We start from the raw sequence: 27,415 nt of genomic DNA, 5'->3' as shown, positions 1-27,415 counted from the left end.
TGTTTTGCTCTCAGGTGATACGCCAGTGATGAACTGCTTCTGTGGTACTTGAATTCAGCGTTGCAAATTGTGCATCTTACTCTCGTTTTGTCCAACAAGCCATCAGGCAACTTCTTAAAGAGAAACTTTCCACCCAAAAGTCCGCCCTCGTCCATGCTTGCGTGTGTTAGCTAGTGTTAGCTAGATAGTAGCATGGTGTCACTTCTTCTTCTTCTTCTAATCATTTCTGTCAGGCCAAACGCCAGCATAGCACACTGTTGCCCCCTCCTCCAGAGGTGCTCATGAATTTAAAGGTCTTAGATTACAGGAAATTAATAAAAAAACAAAATCAGCGTTAAATTTTTTTAATGCATTAAACATTTCGCGTTGATCTTAACAATTAACGCGATAATTTTGACAGCACTAATAAATATATAAAAATAAATTGTTTAACCAATCTACATAACGAATAATTAAAGTTGTCCTCTAAAATAAATTGACACAAATGCACTAATATGTATAATTCAATTTTAATTATTAATGTAACTGCAATGCATAGATAAAACATCAGCTAAATTTTCTCAGTTTTGATTGGTGTTACGCTGTGAATAAATTATGAATTTATTATTTACCATTTACCAGCTCTTTTGGAATTGGGATTGCATTTCAAGTAGAGAAGGGCGATATGACCAAAAATATTTATCACGATATACATTTGAAAATTTGCGATAACGATATAACTGACGATATAATTGACACTAGACAAAATACTTTACAATTCCACAACTTTATTAGTGCAAAAAAACCAAACAAACAAACCCATCAATGTATTTTCACTTAAACAAGCAGCTGTTTTTTTTAAATGTGCATTGAAGCTATATAAAAATTTAACAGTGCAAATGCAAATTCCTTGCTGACAGTGGCATTTCCAGTGGAAACTGGCTGACATATCCTCAGCATAACCATGTATAATATCCACAAAACTTAAAAAGAGGTTATACACACACAATACGGTAATATTATGTTAAAACACAGTACGTATCACTCTGCGAGGCTCCTGCGAGGCTCCTGCCTACGATAGCCGTAATGCTCCGACAACCCATCAAGCCGTGCGGCTTCGTAGCTTAGCAAAGTCGTACTAAAACATTTGACAGATTTTCGCGCGCCGTGTACATAAAATTGTTTCGAGGTCAGTAAACACAACCAGAATTCACACATAAGGCACACAGGATTATAAAGGGCACTGTTGATTTTCAGAAAAATCAAAGGATTGATTTTAAGTGTGCCATATTTTCGAAAAACACGGTAATAACGATGGCCCGCTAGCATGCTCTACCAAAAATAGTGCTTTGTTGTGTATCTGACGGACGAAAGCTAAACCAGTTCCACACCACTGAAGTTGCAGCATTTTTACAAACCAATTCTGGTTCATCCGTTTCATTCAACGATCCGCTTTCGCCCTTCTCATTCCCCGTCGCCGGCACGCTTTTTCCTCCATGTGCGTATAAAAACAAAAGGCACTGCACGTGCGCTTTCCCCCCATATTCTATTGCGATATTTCATTTTCTTATCATTATCAACATTATACCGGTATTACATTTCAAGGGTAAAGTTGAAATACTTTTTTGGGAATAAAGGTGAAAAACTGTTATGAATAAAGTAAAATATCAAGAACATAGCTTTTTAAAGAATAAAGGTGGTGTTTTAGCTCGTCACCCTTCCTTTGAGTAAGTTTGATTAAACATATTTTCTTTTTAACAAACATGTAGCATATTAAATGTTTTGTCTTGTTTCCTGTCTTTTTAAAATTATTATATGATATTGACAGACACGAGAGTTTTAAAAAAGCCATCACTTCTCTTATATTTATTCTTTTTGTGTTTTTCTTTAGTTCTCATTGTTGGATCCTTGATGGTATGCTGGCTTCCCAACCAGATTCGCCGTCTTATGATGGCCGCTATGCCCAAATCCAACTGGACCATTACCTACTTCCGGAGCTACGTCATCCTCCACCCCGTGGCCGACACCTTCTTCTACCTCAGCTCTGTCCTCAACCCTTTCCTCTACAACCTGTCCTCGCGGCAGTTCAGGGACGTATTCATGCAGGTTCTGCGGTGTCACCTTACCATCGTGCATAAAAATCAGTCCACCGTGCAGTTCAGGGCTGCCCCCATGCAATCCCTTCAACGCCCCCTGCTGCTGAAGTCACTGCGTCGAAATAGGTCGAGTCGCACCACCGTCGCCAAAGAGGAAACACCTTCATCCTTTACGACAATTCAGTCGCAAGATGACTCGGGACTGGGCACGGATACTCAGACGTCCATCATAGGGACTGAAGAGCAAATCTTGGCGCTCAAGAATAGAAATGTACCATCAGAGTCGGAAATATAGCCTGTTGTGCGAGTCAGTGGGAGAAACTGCTTTATCCATGGATGCAGTAACAAGTATTCAGTGAGCAGACACCCTGTGCTGTGTTTATTGAGTACACAAAAAACATAGCACAGGGTGTCTCGAAAGGACATTTACCTCCAGTGATAATGTTAAAATATAATATAGAATCTTAAATACCCCAGAGCTTCAGTTAAAATTAAAGGTACAGACTGGAGGGTTTAAGGACTGTAGTCTGTGTTCTGCATTCCAGAGAGGGGATTTTTTATCAATATTTTGGCCCACAGATGAAACTGAAAGTCACATTATGATCACCAACCTTCAAGAAGAGCAAATGCAGTAAAATAGCAATGGATTTTAACATTGATTAACCCTACTGTTAGCTATGGTAGGCCATGATGTCAGTGCAAGGTCACAATCAACTATTAATCTGAAATAGTATTTAGGGTACTTAGCTTTAGCACAGTAGCTGCAAGCTGCTTTGCAAACCACAACAAGCCTAGCTCTGCTTTTTAATCCCTTATATGGTTCAATTGATGTTGCATCTGGCGCTTAATGCTGCTGTATCCATGTCAGGCTTTCCTTTTATGTTCAAGAAGGGCGGGAGGTCCCAAATCAGGGAGTAGTCAAAGTTGGAATCTATAATAAAAATTAAAAATAGAAATCTAGTGGTTAGAATTAGTAACTTAGAAAAAGTGTTTTGATGCAATGATGTTGGGGTTCTAATGGGGTTAATATTAACTTGCCAACACCTCACAGTCTCTGGCTAATCTGGAATAGCTGGACTTTGGTGTAACACTTGATGGGCCCAGCTTTGAAGCCTGAAAAGCGAAGTCGACACAAAAACCTGCATTCTTTTCAATGGCCAGCAGGGGGCGACTATAATATTTTGCTGGCTTTATGACCTAGTTTTTGGTCATACTGAGTAAAACATTAAGTGCATTTTATAAATAATAAATAATAATCATTATTAGCGTCAGAAAAGAGGATAAAAGGATTTTACAAACCAAAGGGTGAAGTGCCCTGTGGTTCCGTCCGTAGTTTTTATACCAGAGGTGTAAGTTAATTAGTCAATCGATGTTTAAGATGAGTGAAAGGCCAGCAGCTGAATTAAATATAAAGCACTTACAGGTGAATTCTGCTGCAGTGTTGAATCAGAACATTTGTGTGACTTTTTTTTTAGAATTTTTTTTTTTTTAAACTTGGTTGTACTAACTCTAGACTGTTTCTACATTTATATTTAATGGTGAACTCTAACAGTAGACTAACACATTCACTGTTAGTCTACTGTTAGAGTTCCTAACCTCACTGATGCTTAGACCTGACGGGGAGTCGGTTTAGACCTGGAGTAGTTTGGCAAAATGCAGTAACTGAGTTCACGACCCAGCTCGATTACAGAGAGGGAGTTCACAATCTGAGTTAAGTTGGGAAATCTTTTGGTTTTTGTGCCGTAAACATGAGAAACTGTGAAACTTTAATTGTGCCGACTCAGGATTAAATCTGGCTCCTAATTATTTCATTTGTTTACTCTGTAATGTGTAGGTATGTACATATCTTAGATACATTTTTATATTGGAATAAATGTAACTATGCAACTAATCTTTGAACTTGAACAATTCAATTCATTGTGACAAATAAATTAACGTGACTTTAGACTAAAGTGTTCCTAACTGAACTAAGAAACCTTTACACGGTACTTTTAGCATCTTAAAACTGTCTTTTACACAAGAACATCATCCCAATACTGTTTCCTTTTTCAGTGTCAAAAACACAAATGTCCCAGTGCTATTACTCAGTTAAATAAATTATACTACCCAACTCACGTCTGTCAATCGGACTGATTTCATCATCACTTTGGGCATTAAGTCTCTGTCTCAGGGCTGGAGAAGAACCCACAGGAGCAGTTTTCCAGGTGTTGCTCCTTTTCTGGGGTCATCTCGTTGCCTCTCGAGTGCACCTGTTGTCACTTTGATTTGCACCAAAGCAGGTGAAATGAATTCAGAAATGTTCATTGACATATACAGCCTTTTCGCTTAAAGGTTAGATTCAGCTCACCACAGAAGAACATAAATACATATTTAAATTCTTATCATTTGCGTGTCTCAAATATGCAAAAGACACTGAATATTTCCATTTAACAAACTATAACATCATTCTGCTTTCTGTGTAGCATCTGGGTTACCTGCCACCATCACATGCTTCACCCAGGCGTCTGCAGAGGTATGCGTGCTGAAGTGTAAGCCTTCCTTGATCTGTATTCTTGTCTGTTCTCGTGCGCGCATCAGTCATCGTACTGCTCCATTACAGTCTAAATGGCTATTTTATCAAGGACATTTATGAAATTGGCTTGTGTGTATCCTAAAACTTATTTTCTAAATTTATCTAGTCATCTATGCAGCTACCTGCCGACTCCTGAGATGAATGTCCAGCCATGTCTGACTTTATCCCAAGGAGAACAGCCTCATCTTAGCTCTAATACCTCTGTGATGATTTTATATGCACTATAACAAAAACATTGATTAACTTAAAGTATATGTTTCTGTCTGTGTATCCCTGTATATACACAGTTGACAACATTTCAGTAAAGTCAGTGAGTAGAGTCAGTGTATTTAATTAATTTTTTTATTGTTTAGCAGGCTTTTAACTGCATCTCACAGTCAACTGGATTAGATTTGGGATATTTTTTGGAGCAGCCTAGAAAGCTGAGCTGGTGCTGTCCTCCTTTTTTCCAAATCACTGTGACAGTAAGATAATTACCAACAAAAACAGCTTTTTATTTATAGTGATAAACACACTGCACCCTCTGAACTGTCACTCACAATTTTTCCACATTTTAGTGCCAACATTTTCCTGTAAACATTACAGAGCACAAAACACAGAGGCGTGGCCGAAACAGTGAGAACTACATAAACAAATTGGGTGAAGTGGTCCCTTCCTGAAACAAACACAACTGTTTCTGATATCGTTAGGCAGCGAGGCAGACACAGAGAGGAGGCAATGGCACAAAAATGCAAATTTCAACGAGGAATTGAGGTTTCAGGATAGACTAAATAGGTCCGAAAAGGGCAGAACGTGCCTCAAAGCGGCATTATTTTTAATGGCTGACTGGAAAAAGAAGTCACACTGTATTGAAGTGTATGAAAAATGGCCCTCTGTTCCCCTGATCTATGACAGGGGTCAGCAATATTTATTATCAAAAGGGAGCTGAGCCATAAATGAGCATATCAACATTATGAATAGGTATAAATAATTAAAACAAGTCTGCAGTTACTTTGTATGACTATTTGGTTTTTTAACTTTGCATTTTCATAACAATAATGCCACATTCATGTTGAATTTATAACATTATAGAACTAGGATAATAAAAATTTAGTTAGTTATTTTTTTTATTAACCACCAAAGAGAACATTTGTGAAGTGAAGGAAAATCAGATTTGTTTTAAGTAAAAAGATCTGTTGGTAGTGAAAGCAATCACATTGTGTTTATTATATTTATTTCCATATACAGATTAATTTTTTATCAAACCCAGAGGGAGGCACTGGACATGGGCAAAATAGCCACAGGTTTCTGACCTCTGATCTATGACCTCAGTAAAAAATGATTTCCTGATGACAGTATGGCCTCAGTGGCTACTTTTAAGTCATACTGAATACAAAATGTTTTTAATTTGTAAGTTACAGTAAAATTAAAGCCAAAAAGAAATATACACTGGGTCATATGCAGTCCAACTGGTCACATCACAGTGGCTGCATCCATCTTTGTGTCTCATTTTTTTACTTTGTTTCATTTAGAGGCTTAAACTAGCTAAGAGGTTTTCATACATGAAACATCAGGAGTATTCGGTCAGGACATTACTGCTGAGAATCCCGAGGATCTGAAGTTGTGTTTGTTGCTTGCAGCTATTTGAGAAGTCTTTAAAAGGTATCACATATTTGCACCTTTGCCTAAAGCAGTGGTTCTCAAACTGTGGGATGTAGAACCAGGGGAAAATACAAAATGAAACTAATTGGAATTAAGAGTATGCTAATGCTATGTTTACCTTTATTTACATAATATACTTATTCAGATAAAAATGTTGAGGGTTGTAAAAAATTGTGGGGTATGGGGCATGCCAGAACAGGTTTGAAAACCACTGACCTAAAGCAGCAGGATTCATACGAGCATCCCCAAAAAGAGAGGGGTGCGCGCATTTAAATAACCTCATTCATTATTGAAAACTAATTAATTATTACCAACACAAAAACAGCATTAATCACTCTGTATACGTCACACAGTGGTCAAAAACAGAGTCACAGTTTTAAAGTTTAAACCATTTGTTAAAGAGCAGCCATCCTCAGGTGGAACCCTGAGCTTCATCATAGCTGTGCAGTATTTAAATTTATAAAGTAAATTTAAATCAAGTAATTACTTTTTTCTGCTTAAATTCAAAGTAAATATTTGCAGATTTTATTGTTGTATCATTAGTTTGCACATAGATGTTTCCCACATAGTGACTGCTCATCTCAATCTTTAAAATAAACTCAACATGGGAACAAATTTCAGGTACAGCGAACCTTAGACGTTTAAGCTGTCACGGAGGAGCAGGGAGGACTCGGCGCAGACTGAAATCTCAGAAAAACAGGTTTATTTACACACTCCAGGTGCACTATATACAGGTGAAGGAGAAGGGGGCCAGGGTTCCCAGGGGTGCAGAGCGGGGTCGGGAAAAGCGTCCAGAGTCTCCAAACCAAACACGAGAAATCTGCATACAGAGAACAAGGGTTAGCACGGAACTTTCACGGACAGAGCTCAAAACTGGCTGAGGCTAAAGTAGCACTGACGAGCGTTATTCAATAGTCCAGCGGCGAGGTGCTCTCAGTCACTGCCTTAAGTAGCGGGAGCAAACAAGGTGAGGAGCCACAGGTGATTGCCTACAGGTGGTGGAGGCCGGGAGCTCACAATGAGCTCCGCCCAGGCAGCGAGCAGAGAGAGAGGAGAGAGAGAAAAGACAAAACATAACATGTAGCCACACAGGGCCAGCCGAGCAGGCACGGGGACCATGACATAAGCGGAGTCAAGGCTTGCTGTGTTGAGAAGATTTATATGACCTCTCCAGCACTTTGAAGTCTTATTCTTATTGTCCTGGTCAGTCACAAGTTCAGCAACCCTTATTACTACATACTTACTGCATAATGGTCTTATTTTACCTGGCCAACAAAAAGCCACTTGACTAAGCAAATAGGAAAATTAGTACAGCAACAGTTACAGTTACAACCCTAACTGGAGCCAGTAGCTTCTGTTTTCTTAACCAACCTCATCTGGGGACAGATCTTGTGGTTGTGGAAATAATGTTACTCAGTTTCAAAAGGGTCAAATGCTAAGTATAAGAGTCAAATAAGCTAAGTATTGTCCAATGTGTTAAAAAACAACAACCCAACAACAAACAAAACAAAACCTTAGAGGACAGTGGTGAACCGTCATCTCCAATGAAGAAATGTGGCTGGAAAAGATCATGATCAGCAATCAGGTAAATGTTCTGTGAAGTCAGAGCATTCCACCCCCAAAGTACTCAAGGGAGTAGGACCAAAGAGCTGTGTAGGCTTAAGGAAATTAATGAGTGGTTCAGGGAGTATGAGACATCATTTTCGCAGATGGATTGACCACTACAGAATCCAGATCTTAAACCACTGAGAATCTTTGGGATATGCTGGAGAGTACTTTAGTGATTCTGCCATCATCAATACAAGATCTTGGAAAAATGATTAATGAAAATCCGGAAGGAAATAACTGTTAATTGAAATGATGCCACAGCAAATTTGTGCCTTCTTCAAAGGTGTTTATCAAATTTCTGTTTGGCCAAACACTGTAAAACACCTGCTAAGAGGCTGAAATGGTTGTTAAAATTAAAAAAATGTTTTCCTATTATTTTATATTTGTTTATCATTTAATTTACCAATAGCCTCTCAATGCCAAAAGGTCACTAGTGAACTTTATGTGGAATCAGAACCTGTTTAGTTCAAATTATACCAAATTAACAGAACATAAAGGCAAAAACCCCATAAAAAGAACTGATTTTAAAGGTAACAGCCTCTTCTCCAACCCAATTCTAATCGCACCTCTAAGTGGTTTGTTAACAACATGGTAGATGCCAAGAGGTTAAATAAGTCATGTTCATTTGGGAGATGTCATACATGTTTTGTTTCAGTTGGTGAATACACTGCAAAACTTGTTTTTTCCTATTCATAGAGCATAGAGCAGAAATAAGAGATTTATTCTGGAAATTACACATGCTATCTTTGCTGTTTGCCTTTTTCCACCTTGCAGACGTTCATGAACCCTCTGCTGGAAGCCGTTTTATCCACCACATCTTACCCATATTCACGACATGACACATGGCGATAACTTTGTTCACTATTGTGTCGTTTTTGTTGCAACAGAAAGCCGGGACTCAAGAACAAATGCTGTAAAAAGCCTTCTCTTGTATACATTTCAAAGCATGTAGGGCAGAGCTTGTACAGTTTCAGTTTGTTTCAACGCACATCTTAGGAAAGTTCTGTCAGCACAGGATAGAGGAAAGTAGGATGATGATGTTGAAGGAAAGCACAGGAAGCCGTGGCGTGTTAAGAGTGATGGCAGCAGATGGCTGGGGTCGCTTCTTCTGGCGTGGTCCGTTACACAGCGGTGTGTTACAGCAGCTGATGCAGACCGAGTTGAGCTTCCCGGTGCAGAACTGCTGGTAACCAGAAGAGGCGATAAGACAAGCTCCAGATGAGGCACAGGACTTTCGGTAGTGCACACCTGAAATGAGGACATAAATGGATGCATTAGGCTCGTAATGAGAGGATTAAAGCTTGCGATGGAGATGGGTAACTGGGAATTTGTTCTTTCATCTACTTGAAGGAAAACATGATTACAACACCTCTTTTACAAACAACTCTTAACGTAGCCAAGTCATTACACTTAGCTGTCCTGTGCGTCTTTGAAAAACACCTTCAAGTGTGTAAGTAACTGCAATTGTGAACAAAAATTAATAAATTACTGCCTGTACTTTTTCCTTTTAACATCTGTTTTCACTTGAATCAGTAACCAGCGACTGATATAGAAAAGCCAGCAACCAGCAGCGTTGATGAGGTGTTTAAATTATTGTATAGGAAAATCTGATTATGAAGATATATATACTGTTTGCATGCAGCAAATCTAAAACATAAACTAGAGGTCTAAGGGTGAAATGTATAGAGAACTGTTTTGTGTGGTCAATAATATGGAATTAGTAAGAAGATGTCATTCCCTGACCAACATTTTGGAGATGAAATGTTAGCATTACACAGTAGCTAAATATCACATATCGTTAATATCATAGCACACATTAGCTAATGAAATAATTTGGCCAGCTAACGCACTTTAATTTGTTCTCAGGATTTTGGCAGCAGTTTAGCCTCCGATCCTGATCAGACTATTTGTTTGACTCTCTCGCTTTAACTTAGCTAGGTTATGTGAATCTGTTGACCATTAGATCATAATGTAAGCATACAAAATAATTTAAAACTGATGAGATAAGTTTAAAAAAAGCACTCGGCACAGTATTTTGCCAAGTGAGACAGCTTATGTGTCTGTGGCTGTCTTACAGTTTGTCTGAGGAAAATGTTAGCCAGCCAGAAAAGACAGATTGTAGTTGGTTGGATCATGAAAACCAAACCACAGAAAGTCTTTAAACAGAAGTGGCAACTACTACAATCGTTTTTCAAACCTAGCAAAGCAGACTTTTTTTTTCAAAATTTCCAAATCCAAGTTGTTTTGTGTGCGTACATCTCCCAAAGTAGTTTTTAGTGATAATTTAAAAAATATTTGCTCCACCACCAACTCCTCATGGGTATAAATTTTGAATTTTTGTGCTTTAAAAGATAAAAACTTTGCACAGTTAAAAAATTGCATCCATGAACACACAAAAATAGAAGAAAGACAAATCAACAGTGACTATCTCACAACCTGCTCTAAGAGAACGTGTTGTACAATATGTTCACATACTGACAGTGAAAGCATTAAATACATTTAACAATCAAAATTAATGAAGCACATTGAATTATTAGATTGTATTGTATCAGACTGTAAAGAGTTCCATCCAAGCTTGTTCATTTGTTTTGTGAAGGAGAACTTTATGAGAGAACGTTTTCGACCTTGAGGCAGTGTCCAGTTCACAATAAATAGATCCAGTATAATAAAATATCTTTAAAACTATATTTACAGACATTTCAAGTGACTGCATTCGATGTTTAAAGTTCTTCTGAAAAGCATTTCAGGCACAGTTTTATATGAAGTTATAAAAACAAAATAATCCACATTGCAATAAAAGCCAAGGGGAATAAAAGAGGGTAATTTTTTCCACATATTCTTTCGCTGTATACACGGACACGTTATTTATTTATCCAGAACAAGTCAGAGGCGTTTATGAGATTACTTGGGGGAGGCTTTAACATTTTAGTGACATTTTCTTTTAAAGAAATTTAGAAATCAGACCATGAACTTCCAGTAACCCCTGTAATATTTCACTCCTCTCTCCACCCAAGTGAAACTGATGCAGGTGTAGTAACACCCAAAGATCTGTACGCTCATTTAAATTGTGCATCCTTCCATGTTTTCTACACTGCAAATATCAGTGGAGGTCCCCGAAGGTGCAGACTAATCCAGGGGAAACACAGTGTGAAATGTTACAGAGCTCTGGAGGGAAAGGTCTCATCCTCTCACAAAGCCTGCAGATTAAAATCTGACTGAAGCCCTGTTTACATTTTGAATTTTAGCTGCTGGAGTGTTAAAAACCAGGAATAACAAACCTGGAATAACACTGTGCGACAAGGGAAATGGAAAACTGACAATCTCTACACGAACATTCCCAAATAGCAATTACTAACATTTGCATGTTTAAAGAAAATATTTCATAGATCCCAGATCTTTTAATATTTTTATGTTATATTTATGTCATCATCATCATCATGAGAATGAAATGTTACATTCTCCATTTGTATTTATACATGGTCAAGTTCAACATATGTCCAGTATGCAACTTAATGGCCACCTAAATTTAAATTTTATTGGAGCCACCACCAAATATGGAAGGAAGAATGATAAAGTCCTTAAATATCACAGACATATAGTTTAACACAGCAGTCCCCAACCTTTTTTCCGCCACGGACCGGTTTAATGTCAGACAATAATTTTAACGCACCGGCCTTTAAGGTGTCGCTAAAATACCCTAAAATGTTATAGTAACACGTAAATATTTCTTTCAAAATAAGACACACAACTACAACACGGAAAAAGACCCAGGGAAACCGAGTTAACGATAAAAACCCTGAAAACCATGAACACACGAGCCTCAACTCTTGCAGCCCCGTACCAAACAACTCCCCGTCCATGGCCCAGGGGTTGAGCCCGTTGGTTTAACACACAATTCAATAGATTCCGATAAAGCTAAAGACATTTTTGACAACGCTCAGGACATCATCTAAAGCAGCGGTCCCCAACCTTTTTTGCTCCACGGACCGGTTTATGCCCGACAATATTTTCATGGACCGGCCTTTAAGGTGTCGCGGATAAATACAACAAAATAAGACTAGTACCGGTACCGAAAAAAAAAGAAAATTTATTCATAACACACGTGAAAAGACCAAGGAAAACCGAGTAAACGATAAAAACAATAACAAAATAACGCTGAAAACCGATAAAAGCCCTGAAAACTATACATTTCACACCTGAGCCTCAACTCTCGCGGCCCGGTACCAAACGACTCACAGACCGGTACCGGTCCGAGGCCCGGGGGTTGGGGACCGCTGATCTAAAGGATCTTGGAAAGAAAAGGGTCTGGATTTGCTCATTTAAATTGTGCATCCTTCAATTTTTTATACACTGGACATCGGGAACCCTTCTGCAAGCACTGCTAAATATTTTGTGGGCGTTGTTACTCATTCACATATTTTGGCTAACAAATTACCAGTTTGATTATAAATCATCAGCATGAGGATTTAGTTCTACAGCTAAGGTGTGAAAGTAAGGTGCAATGACTATTACAACTGGGATCTCAAATTGTTGACCAACGAAATCAATACATGTACTGTGTCCCTTAAATGACGTTCAATATGACAGGTTAAAGGCATAGATTTTTTCTGAACTACTGGACATGGTGAGTTCAGGATAATCTTCAAAGCTGTCTTTATAACTTGGGTTTGGAATTCTTAATGTCAGGATGCGTCTACACGTACACGACTATTTTGGTAACTATAGCTTTTATTATGCGTTTTGGCTGTTTGTTTTTGATGTTTTGGATCCCTGAAAACTGACCTTTTGGAAAACTTCTGCCAGAGTTAAGAGTTTGGAAAACTTGGATTCAGTGTTAAAGTGTGGACAAGGACTTTTGAATGGTCAACATTTCTTCACGGTTGGAGTTACATCGCCACCTGCTGCTTTAAGATGGTCTTGACAAGACTTGGATGTGGACGGTAGTGATGGGTCGTTCGCGAACGAAATGGCTCTTAGAGCCGACTCTTTCACGTGAACGACGCGAGCCGGCTCCTTATCGCGAGCCGTCACGTGTTTTTTTTTTTTTTTCTTTCTCTCACCCCCTCTCTCTCTCTCTCTCTCGCACTTTTTTTTTCGCTTCACTTCGCACCTGAGCCTTGTGCTTTATGCTGGGCAGAGGGGGGAGGGGCGGTAGTTACACTGAGTAGCACAGGAACAGAGCCAGAGGGAGAGAGAGCGAAAGTACAGTGGCCCCTACAGACAAAGCACATACAAACTTCAAATCACGTACGAACTCTGAAGCACGTACAAACTCCAAAACACGTACAAACTCCAAAACACGTACAAAAGACAACAGAAGTGCTCCAGGATGCTGGGCGCAGTGTTGAGCTTTTGTTACCTAGTGGCTACACAAGCCAGCAAGTACCAACGACCGGATTTGGTGTGTTGTAGTAACAGGTAAATGAACTTTTTTTTAAATTATTTGAATATATATGAGTGCCTGTGTATAAATACACAAACAATACACACATGCTTTCAATTGTGTAATTTAAGTGATCTAGTAGCTCTGCTTTGGAAGTTCAGTTCATGCTAGAAATGTGTTTTGGAGTTTGTACGTGTTTTGTCTCTAGGGGCCACCGCATGTATTTATATATAAACATATACAAATAAAACTACTTTTTTTTACGTTAGTAATTCCTTTTGTGCATAATTTTATATTATTGTTAATAATAAATTAATTAAAGCAACAAAACAACCTGAAGAGCTGGTTCGGAGCCAAAAGAGTTTTTAGTGAGCCGAACCGAAAGAGCCGGATCTCTAAAAAGAGCCGGAAATCCCATCACTAGTGGACGGATATATTTTTTAAAACAAACTCAGAATTTTTTTTGTTTAAAAATAAAAAAAAGACTGTTTGTAACCTCAGAAACACTTCAAGAGCATGTCCCGTTCTACGATCTGATCTCACTGCAACTTTATACACACCCCCCCCCCCCCCCCCCCCCTGCTTTAAGCTCCTACATCATGCCTGGTCTAGTATGTTTCTAATGCTATTTAAAAATGCAGCTTCAAGCCATGCTAAATATGAATAGTGCTGATAAAAACCTGGCAAGGCCAAGAATGGTGACTGAGTAGTTTTTGGGTGCGTGTATCTGCCAAAAAATAAATAAGCTAACGGACAAGGAACAGCAGCATGTTAGAAAGATGAGTCGTTTTTTGATGCTTGGACCTGAGGAACAGAGTCAATATGTCTTTTTTTATTTTAATATTTTGAGCAGTAATTTGAAGATGGAAACAGTGGGTAACATGTTCAGTCAGGGGAAAATGAGCGTTAATAAAAGTGGGATATTACTGACAAAGAAAACAAATGTGATGGTTTTTCCCATTTCAGTCACAGGTTTTTTATTGGTGTGCTAGCCTCAACTCCTCTTCAGCTCCTTCATCTTCATTCATACCTTCATCTAGAAGCTTTATTTAAACTCCAGACCAGTCACCACCCTCCTGTGTGCAATCATTAGTTCAACCCTTTTTTTTTGTACATGTCACTCACAGTTTTTCATTAATCTGGCTTCAGGTTTTATTATTTTTTCACACCCTGTCAGATTTTGACTGATTTTTTTCTCGTCTCTGGAGCTTTTTAACTTTCTCATTTAAAGTTCAATAAAGACGATCTGTCACTCACATTAAGTATCTTGATGTTGATGGGGCCATTCTTGCTGCTTTATTTTCTTTGTTACTTTTATTTTGTAATCTGGGCCCCCACCCGTGTTATAGTCTACATACATCAGGCTTAATGGCCTAACAAAATTTAATAGATCCATGGTGCATAAAGTTTGGCTTGCAATGAACATAGCGTGGAGCCAGAATTAGACATGTTCAATGAGGACAGCTAGAAACCCCATTTAAGGAAAGCCATTTTGCAAAGCTGATTTATCAGTGAGACAGTGTAATCAGCCAATATTAGCAATTTGCTGATATGTCAGTATCAGCATTTATAAAGCGTGATAAATGGAAATTAAAAATAAAAAATTGGGGTGGCTGTAGCTCAGGAGGAAGAGCAGATCTTGTGCAGCCAATGTGAAAGTGGGTGATACATGTGCAAAAAGACATCTGATCCTATTGTAGTCTATGGTAAAATGTCCCATAGAGTACAAAACACTTTTAGGTTGAGTTAAGGTCCATGACATTGCTACTGACCAATCATGTTGTTATGATATCATAGCTTTAAAATGTTGGGGAAATGTTGTAATTACCAACACTGTCTTCTGGGAAAAAATGGAAAATATTTTCTTTATTTAATTTAAGAATATGATAAATATGTTATCCATTTAGATTTGCTTTTAGCCCAATCTAGGTTACTCATATTAATTTGCTAGCGATTTTTTAATTACGTTATCTAGCTTCTTGGCTAATGCAAACTGAATGCTGAGACAACGTCACTGGGCAGTTGCATTTTTGAACCTGATAAGATGAAGTTATCTCACTTAACTTATTTATTTTTTGGCTACAAAAAATATTTTTTTTGTCAAGCACATGAACACTGTCAATGAAACCTGCCATAAACGGTGCCATAAGATGAGCAGTCAGCTAACAGATCATATTGGGTCAAGTTGGCAATTACATTAAATTTATATGTAATAATACAGCAATTAACTGTGATAAACCAGTGACAGTCACATGTTGCTGCCTACATAGTTAGAAATTTACATTTAAATAATACATTTGCACTGAGCAACCTTTGTGTTCAATAGGATTATAACAGGAAAACAACCATCTGGCAGCCAGTTGAGTCAAATTGAGTCAGCAAATTGTGCTCATTCACAAAGATTCATTCAAAATGACAGCAACATGTTAGCAGTCTGTAATTATTTGTAAATAGAAGTTTCCCTCAGCCTACTATGAAACCAGAAATCAAGAGAGTGGGAGATCTCCTAACATGTTATACATTTAAATTGTAGCTATAAGATACCCCTGGATTGTACTGTGAGATAACGAGTTGCTGTTGATGAGCTGATTCAGTGCAGCAATGCAGCTGTACACCAAATTTTTTTATGTTCCTTATTTTTAAACATGTTAATGAATAAAAAAGTTGAAGAGCAGCAGTCAGAGTCTATTATAGATCACAGAGGTTTCTTGTTTAATTGCAAAACTGCCCACTAACCTATAACTAATATATAATATATATAATATAATGTTTTATCGATTACCTTGAGCTCACACACAGTCAGGGGGGCTCTTCTAGTTGAAATTCTGAACAAGTCCTTTATAGACATCATGCTCTGTAATTGAGTATTGAGTATTGATTACACTCTGTATGTAGTAGCTTTAAGCGTGGAGAATATATGCATTGATGTGCCACATTTCAGGAGCAGATATCAGCATAATGAAGCTCACGCGGCACATCAGGTAAACACTCCATCACATCTGAAGCGCCTGGGTGGGATTTCGTTTAATTTGTGCGTGGGGATCCAAAGATTCAGCACTTCAATCTAAATTATGCTGTTGAGTTAATTTATGGCAAAAAGGGTGAAAGGATGAAGAGAGAAGAAGTCTAATGAGAATCAGCATGCTTGGCTGCACAGGGAGGACCGAGCCATCCAATAAGTGTCTGGAAACCCTTCAGCTACTCCTCTAAATGACCTTTTAACCAAAAAAAAGAGCGATTCACTGACACTTTAAAGAAGCACAGAACAGGATCAACGCTAATGCTTTTGTTTTGGGGTTTTTTGCCAGTGACCTTGACATGTGCAAAATAACAGTTCCTTACTGGAGACAGAGTGATGTGAGTCTGCTCTATAGAGTTTATTGTCCATTTAAATCAAACCAGACGAGGCAGTGAAATGAGATAGCGGATGTTATACGAGCTGAAGTAAAGATGTCATCGAGATAAATGGTCAGCGGGGACGGTGGAATTTCACAACAGATATTTTTGGTGAAGGATGTAGAATCAAGTAATTACCTAATTCAAAGGTGTGCTGAAGTCGAGTAGAAGAAGATGAAGTCTAGAGAAAGTGAGCATTTTGTATGACTTACAACCTTGACATTAGTGGTCCATCCATATACAGTGGATTACAAGTGGATCTAGTACTTCCATAATGCTTTTATCTATGTCTAAGCACTTTTCCATGCACTGATAAATACATCTGGGGTAACTTGTGGTTCCACATTTTGCCCAAAGATACTTCAAGATGTGACCTTAAAACAACCTATGAAAATCATCTCCATTTAATATATGCGCAACGGCAGCAATTTGCTAGCAACGCCATACGAACATAGATGTGGGACCAGAGCAGTTAGCTGCTATCTTCAAAGCATCTTTTGTGTGCCAAGACAGCAAAACAGGAGTAAGGTGGAATCAGTCTGCTATTGAATCAGGTTGGCAGGTACATGCAGTCTGTTTGTGATAATCCTGTGCTGTGATTCGGTACATTGCTGAACTGTGGTAGTATCTGCATACTTTGAGTAAACAGAAATTCAATTCAGTCTAATAACTAATTACATTTAGAGTCAAACCACAGACTTGAAATTCAGAAGTTCCTCCACAGGTTGATGATTAAACTGCAGAATGAGGCACTCAGCAGCCTTTTATATTTGAGTGTATTAGATACTAACCAATTGGTGTTGAGTCCCCTATTGAAAATGTCACCAACACAGATAGCTGCTACAAGTACTGTTCGTCATTATATTAGTTTGCAACCACTCACACACTGATTCCAGTTGTTTGCAGTTGTCTGCAAACCTTTGGGAACCTGTCTATGAGTAATAGCAGAAGGCTAAGTCGGTCTGCGATGCTCTGGAGATAAGTTGCCTCCGGCGAAGCAAGATGTGCAACTGCTTTTCTTTCGCATGCTCAACCTCTGGACGACCACCCATATGGAAAAGATATATATAAATCTTATAAAGTTTGTATCTGTCTTGTGTGAAACTTGTATGAAAAGCATATAAGTGTGAAAACAGATATAAGATCCCTTGAAAAATTATATAATGAAACTTGTATGTTTTGGATTCTTACTAAAACTATGTATGAAAGTAATGCGAAAGTGGCCACTTTCATGAGTAAATCATGTAATCCTTATATGATTTACTCATGAAAGTGGCCACTTTCATGAGTAATCACATATAAGTTTTTACTATTTCTTTTCCGTATGGGCAGTTTCTCATCAACAGCAATTTTTTTTTTTTTTACTAAATAATATTCAATGGAACCACTGATTTTTCCTTGTTACAAAGAAGTTAGTGTCCCATTTTTACTACTTGGCTGGCTGACACACAGTTGTTACCCAACAACAACCAGCACACTGACCATTAACAAGTCCTGAGGCTTCAAAACGTGAAGTCCAAATGTCATGAACGAGCTCGTCTGGCTGTGTCCAAAGTTATATATACACAGCCTTACACATTTGACTACATGAAGCGGACAATGAATGTCAATATGGCTGAAAGAGTAGACACAGTCACAATACAGATGCAAATGCTTTTTTGTTTTCTCCAGGCACCGGCGTCACACACATTGTGCTGGTCGGTGTTCATTCCCTGCTGTTAAAGAATTCCACATCACATGTGGTCAAATGCTGTTTACCATTCAGGATCACTGCAGCCTGCTCAGTTTGCTCTGTGATAAAACATCCAAATTCATGAGCTACACAAGTAACCACACAGTGTGCAAAAATGTATGACCTGTAATTTTTCCTTTTAGAAATAATAATACATTTTAAAGTCCTTTAAATAATGGTTCACAAAACCTCACCCTGACAAACTTCAGCAGCCTCGCTCCCTCGATTTAACAGAATGAATGTAAACTTCCGAGAGTAACCACAGTCTCATTTCATTTTCTCTGATACAGTAAATTAACTTTTCTGAATAGCCGAAGCTAATTTAGATAAGCAGTGAAATCAGGCAGACACGGGTGAAGCCGCCATTGTCTCCATCTTGATCCATGATGCTCTGCGGTCTCTTTGTCGAGATGAGCGGTGGCTGGGTTGGGGTCATCAGCCGTCGTTACATAATCTGAACCGGCCCATTGACAGGAATTAGTCTGGTGTTACAGCTCTGAGTCATCGGGGCTCTAGGGTTATAATACTTTTACATTTTTCCATTAATGAAATAACTTTTATTTCATTTTGATGTCAGTTTAGTTTTGAGTTTGCTTGATTCAGTTTACTTTTTAAGATCTTGTGTTTTCATGTTTAATTCGTGTGAGTGGTATTTGTTGGGGCAGATGCTTGAAAGATTACCTCTGAATCATTGAAGCATAAAAAAGGTATTTAACTAAAGGGATGAACCAGTGTTGTGTTTGAACCCATTTTAAATTGTATCTTTAGGGATTTTGTTACTCTCAACCTGTTGCAAAAACATGTTACTTGTTCCAGTTTATTTAGTTGAATATGTGAAAAATGCCTAAGATAATAGAGTTTGACAGACACAAAATAGTATATTTGCAAAATGAAGAGGATTTACAAAGAGTTATTACCCCAAAATGTGGCACATATTGTCATGGTGTGCTGTGTCCTTACAAAATCTGAGGAAGCTGAAGAAGTGGAGGACAAAAGAAAGATTGTAGATAGGTCTTTAGGCCTATCTACAATCAACAGTATCTGAAAGTGATTCTCCTAAGAAACTTTTGACTTTTGGACAGAATTGTATCTCTTTTAAAGAACAAAAACAGGAAATCCAGGAATTGCTCAGACTCAAATACTGTCAGTGAATTTCTTTTTTGGTGGTTACTTTTGAACCTGTGCACATAAAACTCAAAAACCTGTTCAGAGATGAGACACCGCAGCTTCAGGTGGTGAAATCAAACCTCCACAACAACAATAAAAAAAAACAAGATGATTTTGTGCTCAGCCGGTGACATGTTAGTTATCTGCCTTCATCAACTGCCTAACGTGCTGCACTGCCACACATCAGCCACTGTCGTTTGATTTTCAGAGGAATCCGAGGGGGAATAATTGCGCTTATTCGTCTTGCCATCGCTGCTTCATTTAGTCAGCTGCCTCTGTGAAGATTTTACATGCTTAGTGTGATGGCAAGACTAAAGCGCGCAGCAGTGATCATCATCTATGGGCTGTTAAACATGTTTTTGAAGACAGTTTTAAGCAATAATGTTGCCCAGCTGAACTGCACGTTTTCATTTGTTTCCTTAGTAAAAAGCGTGCTGTTTTTCTTGTCTTGATCACTACAGCTGGATTAACTTACAAAGAGAAAAGTCGCTGGGTACCTTTTAATAGTCGTGATACTTATTATTATTCAAGATAGCCAGAAATCAATCCTTTCTCTGAACCTCAAATAATGGCAAATCAACTGAATAGCTAATTTTAGTTACTGAAAGGTGTAATTAATATTTTAAAGCAAAATGTTACCAGTAACATCTGTCCATTCATTGATACAGTCAGCTTCAAATTTGGCAAAAGTGTTGCTGATTACCTGAGTAACTGCAGTGCCAAATTTGAGATAATTTAGATGACCCTTTTTCATACTTTGGCTAAAAATTATTCTCCCCTTACTAAAAAAAATCAGCAAGTCCAACTCTGAATGGCAGTCTCACCAGTGTAAGACCTTGCTGCAAAATGATGGGTGACACACCTCCCCCTTGTCCCCTGCTTCCTCCATGGAAGGAGTGCCAGTGGGATTAATGAGACGCTCCATTTGGAATCAGTGTCTCAAGCCTTCCTCAGAATGTTCTGCTTGAAGGTGGAAATTGAAGATCTCCCACTCACGTTCCTCCAGGTCTCTCTGTCATTGCATTGAAGTTATCCAGCACGACAATGGAGTTGCAGATGAGGCATCCTCTAGCACAACAACCAGGAACTCCAAGAAGACTGGGTGCTCCTGACTGCTGCTTTGCAAACAAGTGCAAACAACAGTCAGGACTTGTTACCAAATCCAAAGAAGCAACCTTATCATTCACCAAGAAAAACGTAAACATACTGGCAGCGAACCAAGGGGATAGTAGGAGACCCACCCCAGCCTCCTCTCATCGAGGGCAGCTCCAGCTTTTTCCAGGACACTGTTTCAGAGCCCGAGCTGTGTGTTGAGGTAAGTCTGAGTATATCTACCTGGTATCAGTCAACGTACCAGTTTGGGCTGCTTCCCTGCCAGAGCGGTGAAGTTTCACATACCAGTAGCTAACCTCAGCAGCTGAGGGTTGGACCTCCAGGGTGTCCCGTCACCCTACACACATCACACTCAAACCCTATAGCGCCACCTGCAGGCAGTGAGCTCCAAGGAAGTATTTTCACTTTCTTTTGTTGTGACATTTCCACATCAAAACCTTTAATTATATTATTATAATACTTTATCACTATCACCAGCAAAAATACTTTAATGGCAAACTTTCTTTGGTATGAGTTTGTGTGCCATTACACTAATCTACCGTCTCTTTGAGACTGCCTCTGAGGAGTAGCAGGGTGACCACTTTCATATCATTTATTACAGTAAATCGACTCCCCTCCATTAAAGGAGAAAGCTCTGAAATGAAAGGTGGCCCACTGGAGCGTGACAATCATCTCCTTTTTTAAATACACGGGCGATAAACATCCGTCTCCAAGCTAAAAGCACAGCCTTTTATGTTTTCTCAAGACATAATCAAAGGAGAAAGATGATTATAGTAATAGAAGACGGGAAGCAGAGCTTGTTTCATGCTGCCCAGCAGAAAAAACTGCCATCATAGGAAAAGATGTTTGCTCTGCATGTGGTTTTGTTGACTGCTGGTGCTTTAACAGGGATAGTTTAGGGCTGTTCATCGGGTGGGGGGTCCTTCCCTTTCCATGAACTAGCTTTTCATTGGTTTATGATGGAAAACAAAAGGCAGGCATCAGGTGAGAGTTAAAAATGAGATAAATTACTGGAGTATAACGGCGTGAGGCTGTCAGATAAACACAAGTATGGTATCTAAATGTAGGCACAAAGGAGCAGCTGATATCTCACATGGCAAAATGAGCCCTAAAAGTTTACCCAGAATGCACTTTTTCAAGCTTTGTCCAATGAATTATCAGAAAGAAGTTTAAACCCCCGTTCTCTGCGACCTGCTGGAGCGGGGGGGCTAGGAGGAGGAGTTGGCCGTCCGACTGCGGTCTGGAGTGTGGGGCCTCCCTGCTGCTGCGGAGTTGGGGCGGTCTGCCTCCCCCCACCGCAGGGAAAAGGGTAACACCACCTGGGTCTGGGTGCAGTTCCCCCCTCCAGGGGCAAGGGTACCTAGACCCGGTTTGTAGAGTACGCTTGGGGAGTGTGATCGTGTGTACAGCGTCTCTTTATGTCTGTCTCCACGTTGGTTGAGTGTGGAGTAAGTGTATATGAGAGCATGAGGGTGGGAATGGATGTTTGTATCTGTGTGTGCCTATATTTCTGTGTCTATATGTCAGGTTGGGTGTCAGGCGCCACCTCTCTGGGGACATCTCAGGCCCTCCAAGGTTTGGAGGCCTATCTCCCCCTACCACCACTTCCCCTGCCAATGGCGGACTCCCTCAGACATCGGTGTGTTGGTGGTTCTTTGTGTCCGGGGATGGACGTCCAGGTACACATCGGCTCACTCCTTGGCGGCCGCTTATCGGAGCCTGGGGCTCGCTCGGGCCACTTCGGAGGTGGGGTGCCCCCGGCCTCTCGGCCTGGGGCTCGGTCACTCAGGCACGGCTGGCTGCCGGCGGAGCTCACGGGCGCGTCACTGCAACTCCCCCTGGCTTCTGCTCCGCGGCTGCTGAGTGAGCCCTAATCTGGGACTCTCCTCAGCTCTTTCTGGGACAGTGGCGCGGCTGCCCCTCTGTTGGTCTTCCTTGGTCTCTTGTGTTCTGGGGGCCTCTGGATGTCTGGAGTTTTGATCACCTCCATACCTGCTTCATGCCCTGGAGGACGGGGCTGTGGCCCCCCCACACCCTCTAGCAGATCATTACATGAAGGAACCTTTAAAAACAAACAAGCGCGTCCATGCTCACAGGTGTACACACGGGTGATCACACCCACAAACTACACCCTTTTTGGCTCCTACCTCAAAGCACACTGTGTTCTGTTGATCTTATGTGCTGCACAATAATGTTTAATATTTAGTATTTACTGTCATATTCCCATATATCATTGTGATGTTGTTTATTCTATTACTCTTGTTCTCTTCTGCTTGTTTTCTTTTTTCTTTCTCAGCAGGTGACCCAGGTGATTGATAGATGCTTTTTTTTTTCTGCCCGTTCTGTTGGTTTATGTTTTTTGCCCTTCTCCCCCGTCCCTCTTCTCAGCTGTTTCTCTTTCCCTCTTTCTTTCTCCCCTTCTTTCCCCCAGTCAAGTCTGTCCCGTATTCAGTAAGTGAAAATAAAATGAACAATAAAAGGTGAATCAAATGGACCGTTACGGCAAGGCTGGGATGGTCAATTTGGTAAAGTAAATCCGTTGGACATCTTTCTTTGCCTTTAGACAACAATTCTGATGGCAAAAGAGCCAAACGGGACAGGCAGAAAAAAAAAAAAAAAGAAGTTTAAACATTGATGCTTGTTCTATTAGGTCCAGGTCAAACATTAACCTGGAACATTTTTCAGAATCTATGATCATTGCCATCACAATGAATGCTGGTTACAGAAAAATCATGGTGAACAAAAAAAGCAGATTTTGGCTCTAGACTGTGCCTCTGAAGGGGGTGTAAAATTGTTCTTCAGGCCTGAAAATTTCCTTCCTTTCTAATCTGCCTTTAAGAAAGCAGATGATTGTTTAACGCCCTCCAGATACAGAAGCACTGATCTTCAAGCCCCAGCTGAGGAGCATGCAAAGTCGCACACTTGTGGCGGAAATCTCACAGCAAGTGTACTGTGTAAGAATCATACAGCTGCACAAATTTCCATTCTTATCACTTGTACACGTCGCTCGGAGGTGCCGTTGCTATTGTGAATCCATCTATTGCACTGCAAACAGCGATAAGGTGCGGTCAGTCGGATTCCCGAGCTCTCCTTGTACTCGCAGAGCAGCATTAATGATAACACTGCGAGATAAAAGCCGGGACGTACATGAGCATTCATGCAGAAATTTTCTTATTAAAGAACTGTCGACACCACAGTGCAGCGAGCTCGCCCTTTGAATTGGGATCCACATTTCCAAAGACAGGAACTTATTGAGTTTGCTCATCAGCTGTAGAGAGAGAGAGAGAGAGGGAGTAACAACACCACCCGCCCGCATGCATGCACGCCTCCAATTTCCACTGGGTATTAAAATGAAGGACACCTCAGGGAGAGCGACCTTTAGTGCCCGTGCTCTCACTAGTAGATAGGCATGTAAACACTGCAGGGTTTTTGTGGGATTTTCTGTGCGTTCCTGCTAACTTCAAGTCTGAATAGCCTTTACTGAACACGGTCAAAGCCGAGTGTCCTCTCGCTTTTTAAATGACATTGAAACCTTCATAACAAGGTTGCACATTCTTTATTCCGAATAATGTGAGCCGAACAAAAGCGATGCAAATGCACAACTCTGAAAAGAAAGCAGCTGCAAAACATGTTGAATAAGGGGGAGAGAATCCAAGCCGCCATGTCCAACCAGCACCTGAAACCGCAGACCACAGATACTGTGGGTCTCTATGTCACTGAACTTCAAACACTGAAACCACAAGCTGGATATAAACGATGGACTGTGGCTGCACTGCATAATGGTTTTTTTATTTTTAAACTATCACTCACATAAAACTTTATTATGGACACCTGCTCATTTCTAACACCACACCAATTTCTAATAAGCCAATCACGTGGCAGCAAGTTAACGTGTATGTAGACATGATCAGAATGACCAGTTTTGAGCTGGTAGGAAGGCAACGGCAACTCAAATAACTACTTATTACATTCAGGGTGTGCAGAAGAGTTTCTTTGATTGAGGATGTTTTCTCAGCACACTTTGTCTCTTAGCACCTGCTGAGCATTGTTTAAACACCACAGCCTCCTTGAGTGTTGCTACTGACCGTGTCCATCCCTTCATGACTACACTGTTCCCATCTTCTGATGGCTGCTTCCAGCATGATAACACACCTCAGATCATCTTAAACTGGTTTCTTGAACATGGTGTAACAGGAAAGTCACATCATGGATTTGCAGTAACTGTGTGATGTTATCATGTCAACATAGATCAAAATCTTAGAAATGTTTCCAGCACCTTGTTGAATCTGTGCCATGTAAGTCTCAGGATCATGTTATTTCTTCCAGCAGTGTTACTTGGTAAATGGCCTGTATTTGTATAGCGCTTTACTTAGTCCCTATGGACTCCAAAGCGCTTTACACTACATTCAGTCACACACACATTCACACGCTGGTGATGGCAAGCTACATTATAGCCACAGCTGCCCTGGGGCGCATTGACAGAGGCGAGGCTGCCGGACACTGGCGCCACCGGGCCCACTGACTACCACCAGTAGGCAGCGGGTGAAGTGTCTTGCCCAAGGACACAACGACCGAGACGGTCTGAGCCGGGGCTCGAACCAGCAACCTTCCGATTACAAGACAAACTACCAACTCTTGAGCCACGATTGCCCCCCAATACACCTTTATTCATCTTTTTATCATCATTTTCATCCCTGAGATGCTTCAGCTGAATACATTTTGGTCCTACTTCATGATTATTGTCTATAAAGGGAAGTTTCCATTGGGTAAATGATGACTGAGTGGATGAGTGCACTCCTTTCTCCGGTTTTGTTAAGATAAACATGATCGTTCAGATTCTTTGGTCTCGTTAGTCCACTGGATTAAATTGGTGGTCATTATAAACTCAGGATGAACATACTCCGAGTTTATTGAGCTAACTGATCAGCTTTTCTAGAACTGAAACAGTTGGTTTAACCTGTTCTAGCCTACAGCGCCCTGTTCACCCTCTTGTGTTTTTAGACTCCAGTGCTGATCACTTCCTGTTCCCTCTTCCCTTTTTCCACTTCGCTCCAGCTCTTTCCTTATTTCCCCTCCAAGTCCATAAAACTCTTCTTTCTTTCACACGACCTCAATTACTTACAGGCCAGCACACTGCTAGCAGTGTATCTGCAGGGAGCTGATATCGTCCGAAGCGTCAGATCTGGCGGTTTATCTGTCAGGCTCTGTTGGATTATAATTCGCAGGATATGAGGTGTAGAAAAGTCTGATCTCACACAAAGGACACAGCTGTCTGTGTATGCAAAACATCTCTCTCTCACATGAAAATGGCACAGTTTATATCCATGAAAGCTGCCCCGCAGCTAAGTATTTCATCCTCTAATGATAGTCGTAGTGTGGCGAGGGCCCTGTCCTCGCTGACCTCAGATCAGTTTGATTTCAGCTGACGGCGGTGGCGCCTGGAGAGCTGTCTTTCTCCTGTCTTTGCACAAAGAGAGGAGCCTTAAAACATGCCAGAAATACAAACTGTTTCTTTGGCGTCACTTCAAAACGGCCTTTTGTTTACAAGATTTCCTCCGGCTGAGGAAATATAACTGCCTAAGCGCCCACCAACACAAACACGCTAATCCTGCCTGGAGACACGGGGAACAGTTGTGCGCTCTGAATTCTTAGTTTATATATTTGAGTTTGGGATTCTATTAAAGTTTTACTGTAAAGCTCCACATAACCACGCAGATCCAATCCGCTACACCAAGGTCATGACCTACCGTCCTCCTTCACCAGGACCTCCTTCTGGCACATGTCCTGCACGTTCACGGTGCAGTTGACGATGAACTCTGGCGTGGAGCAGTCGTGCGTCATCTCACACTGGTAACACTGGATCTGCAGAGCCAGCCCTGAAACACACACAGAAACCCCCTCATTCATGATAACTCACCCCAACGAGGTCCTCGACACTGTTTTTTCCTCCAGCTTTATCATGAAAGTTTCACCTCAAAGTGGAGTCGAGTTTTACTTTGTTAAATATTCTGCCTTTTACTCGCGCTGTTTCAAATCTGTGTGACAGATAATGCTCAATTATTTATCTGCCTTGCTGCTGGTACGTTTATCTTAGCAGCACATTTCATCATGTCTCCCTTTGATAGCTCATATTTGTCCATTTCCACAGTGAAGCTGACTTGTTTACGCCGAGTGTCCTTCAGGGGGCTTATTTACTGGGAGCGAAGGATAAACAGATTTCCGGCAGAAATCCAGTGCAGGTCATGAGCACGCTAACCTGAATCTATTTTTCATAACTGAGAAGATATATTTTTAACAGAGCGAGTCACACGCTAGAGACGGGGATCAGTCACACAGCACCTTTCAAGTCTTACACATCACTAAAACACCACACCTCAGGATTATTAACATATGGGAAAAGTGTATAGGCTACACATAGATCCTCATGTCTCTGTGGCTGACTGACTCATGGATCATCTCCCTGCTCGTTCCTCAGGCTCCTCTCATGTTGTGTTTTAACTACAGGTTATTTTTTTAAAAAATTCTATAAAAAGAAGAGTCATGGTTTTGGATTATTTCATGTTTTTGTCTTTTTCTATCAGTTTCATCTCCTCTCTTTGGTGATTTTCAATTTCAGCTCAATTTTATTTATACAGCGACAAATCACAACGAAAGATGCCTCAAGGGGCTTTGTATTGTAAAGTTGCTACAATAACGCAGAGAAAACCCCAACAATCACACAACCCTTT

The 27,415-nt window shown here is 40.2% G+C and overlaps 2 protein-coding genes and 1 long non-coding RNA gene across 3 annotated transcripts in view; 1 reads left to right on the top strand and 2 right to left on the bottom strand.

Moving 5' to 3' along the window:
• gpr39 (G protein-coupled receptor 39) overlaps positions 1–3,966 on the top strand; it is a 44,275-nt gene extending 40,309 nt beyond the window's left edge. The window contains exon 2 of the mRNA XM_026144679.1: positions 1,871–3,966. Coding sequence (XP_026000464.1) covers positions 1,871–2,370 — 500 coding nt within the window. The 3' untranslated portion in view covers positions 2,371–3,966. The remainder of the gene's footprint in view (positions 1–1,870) is intronic.
• A 1,009-nt stretch (positions 3,967–4,975) lies between these two features.
• Positions 4,976–7,357, bottom strand: LOC113007767 (uncharacterized). Its single transcript, XR_003269941.1, has 2 exons — positions 7,188–7,357; positions 4,976–7,108 (listed from the first exon to the last, which is right to left on the bottom strand). It is a non-coding gene; the product is annotated as an uncharacterized LOC113007767 (long non-coding RNA).
• Positions 7,358–8,601: 1,244 nt separating this feature from the next.
• LOC113007765 (nck-associated protein 5-like) overlaps positions 8,602–27,415 on the bottom strand; it is a 139,912-nt gene continuing 121,098 nt past the window's right edge. The window contains exons 12-13 of the mRNA XM_026144673.1: positions 26,435–26,563; positions 8,602–9,144 (exon numbers count right to left, since the gene is read on the bottom strand). Coding sequence (XP_026000458.1) covers positions 8,903–9,144; positions 26,435–26,563 — 371 coding nt within the window. The 3' untranslated portion in view covers positions 8,602–8,902. The remainder of the gene's footprint in view (positions 9,145–26,434; positions 26,564–27,415) is intronic.

This window comes from Astatotilapia calliptera, chromosome 16 (assembly GCF_900246225.1).
Source record: "Astatotilapia calliptera chromosome 16, fAstCal1.2, whole genome shotgun sequence".
NCBI classification, from domain to species: domain Eukaryota; kingdom Metazoa; phylum Chordata; class Actinopteri; order Cichliformes; family Cichlidae; genus Astatotilapia; species Astatotilapia calliptera.
The sequence above is the reverse complement of the archived record's forward strand: the minus strand, read 5'-3'. Positions and strand labels throughout refer to the sequence as shown.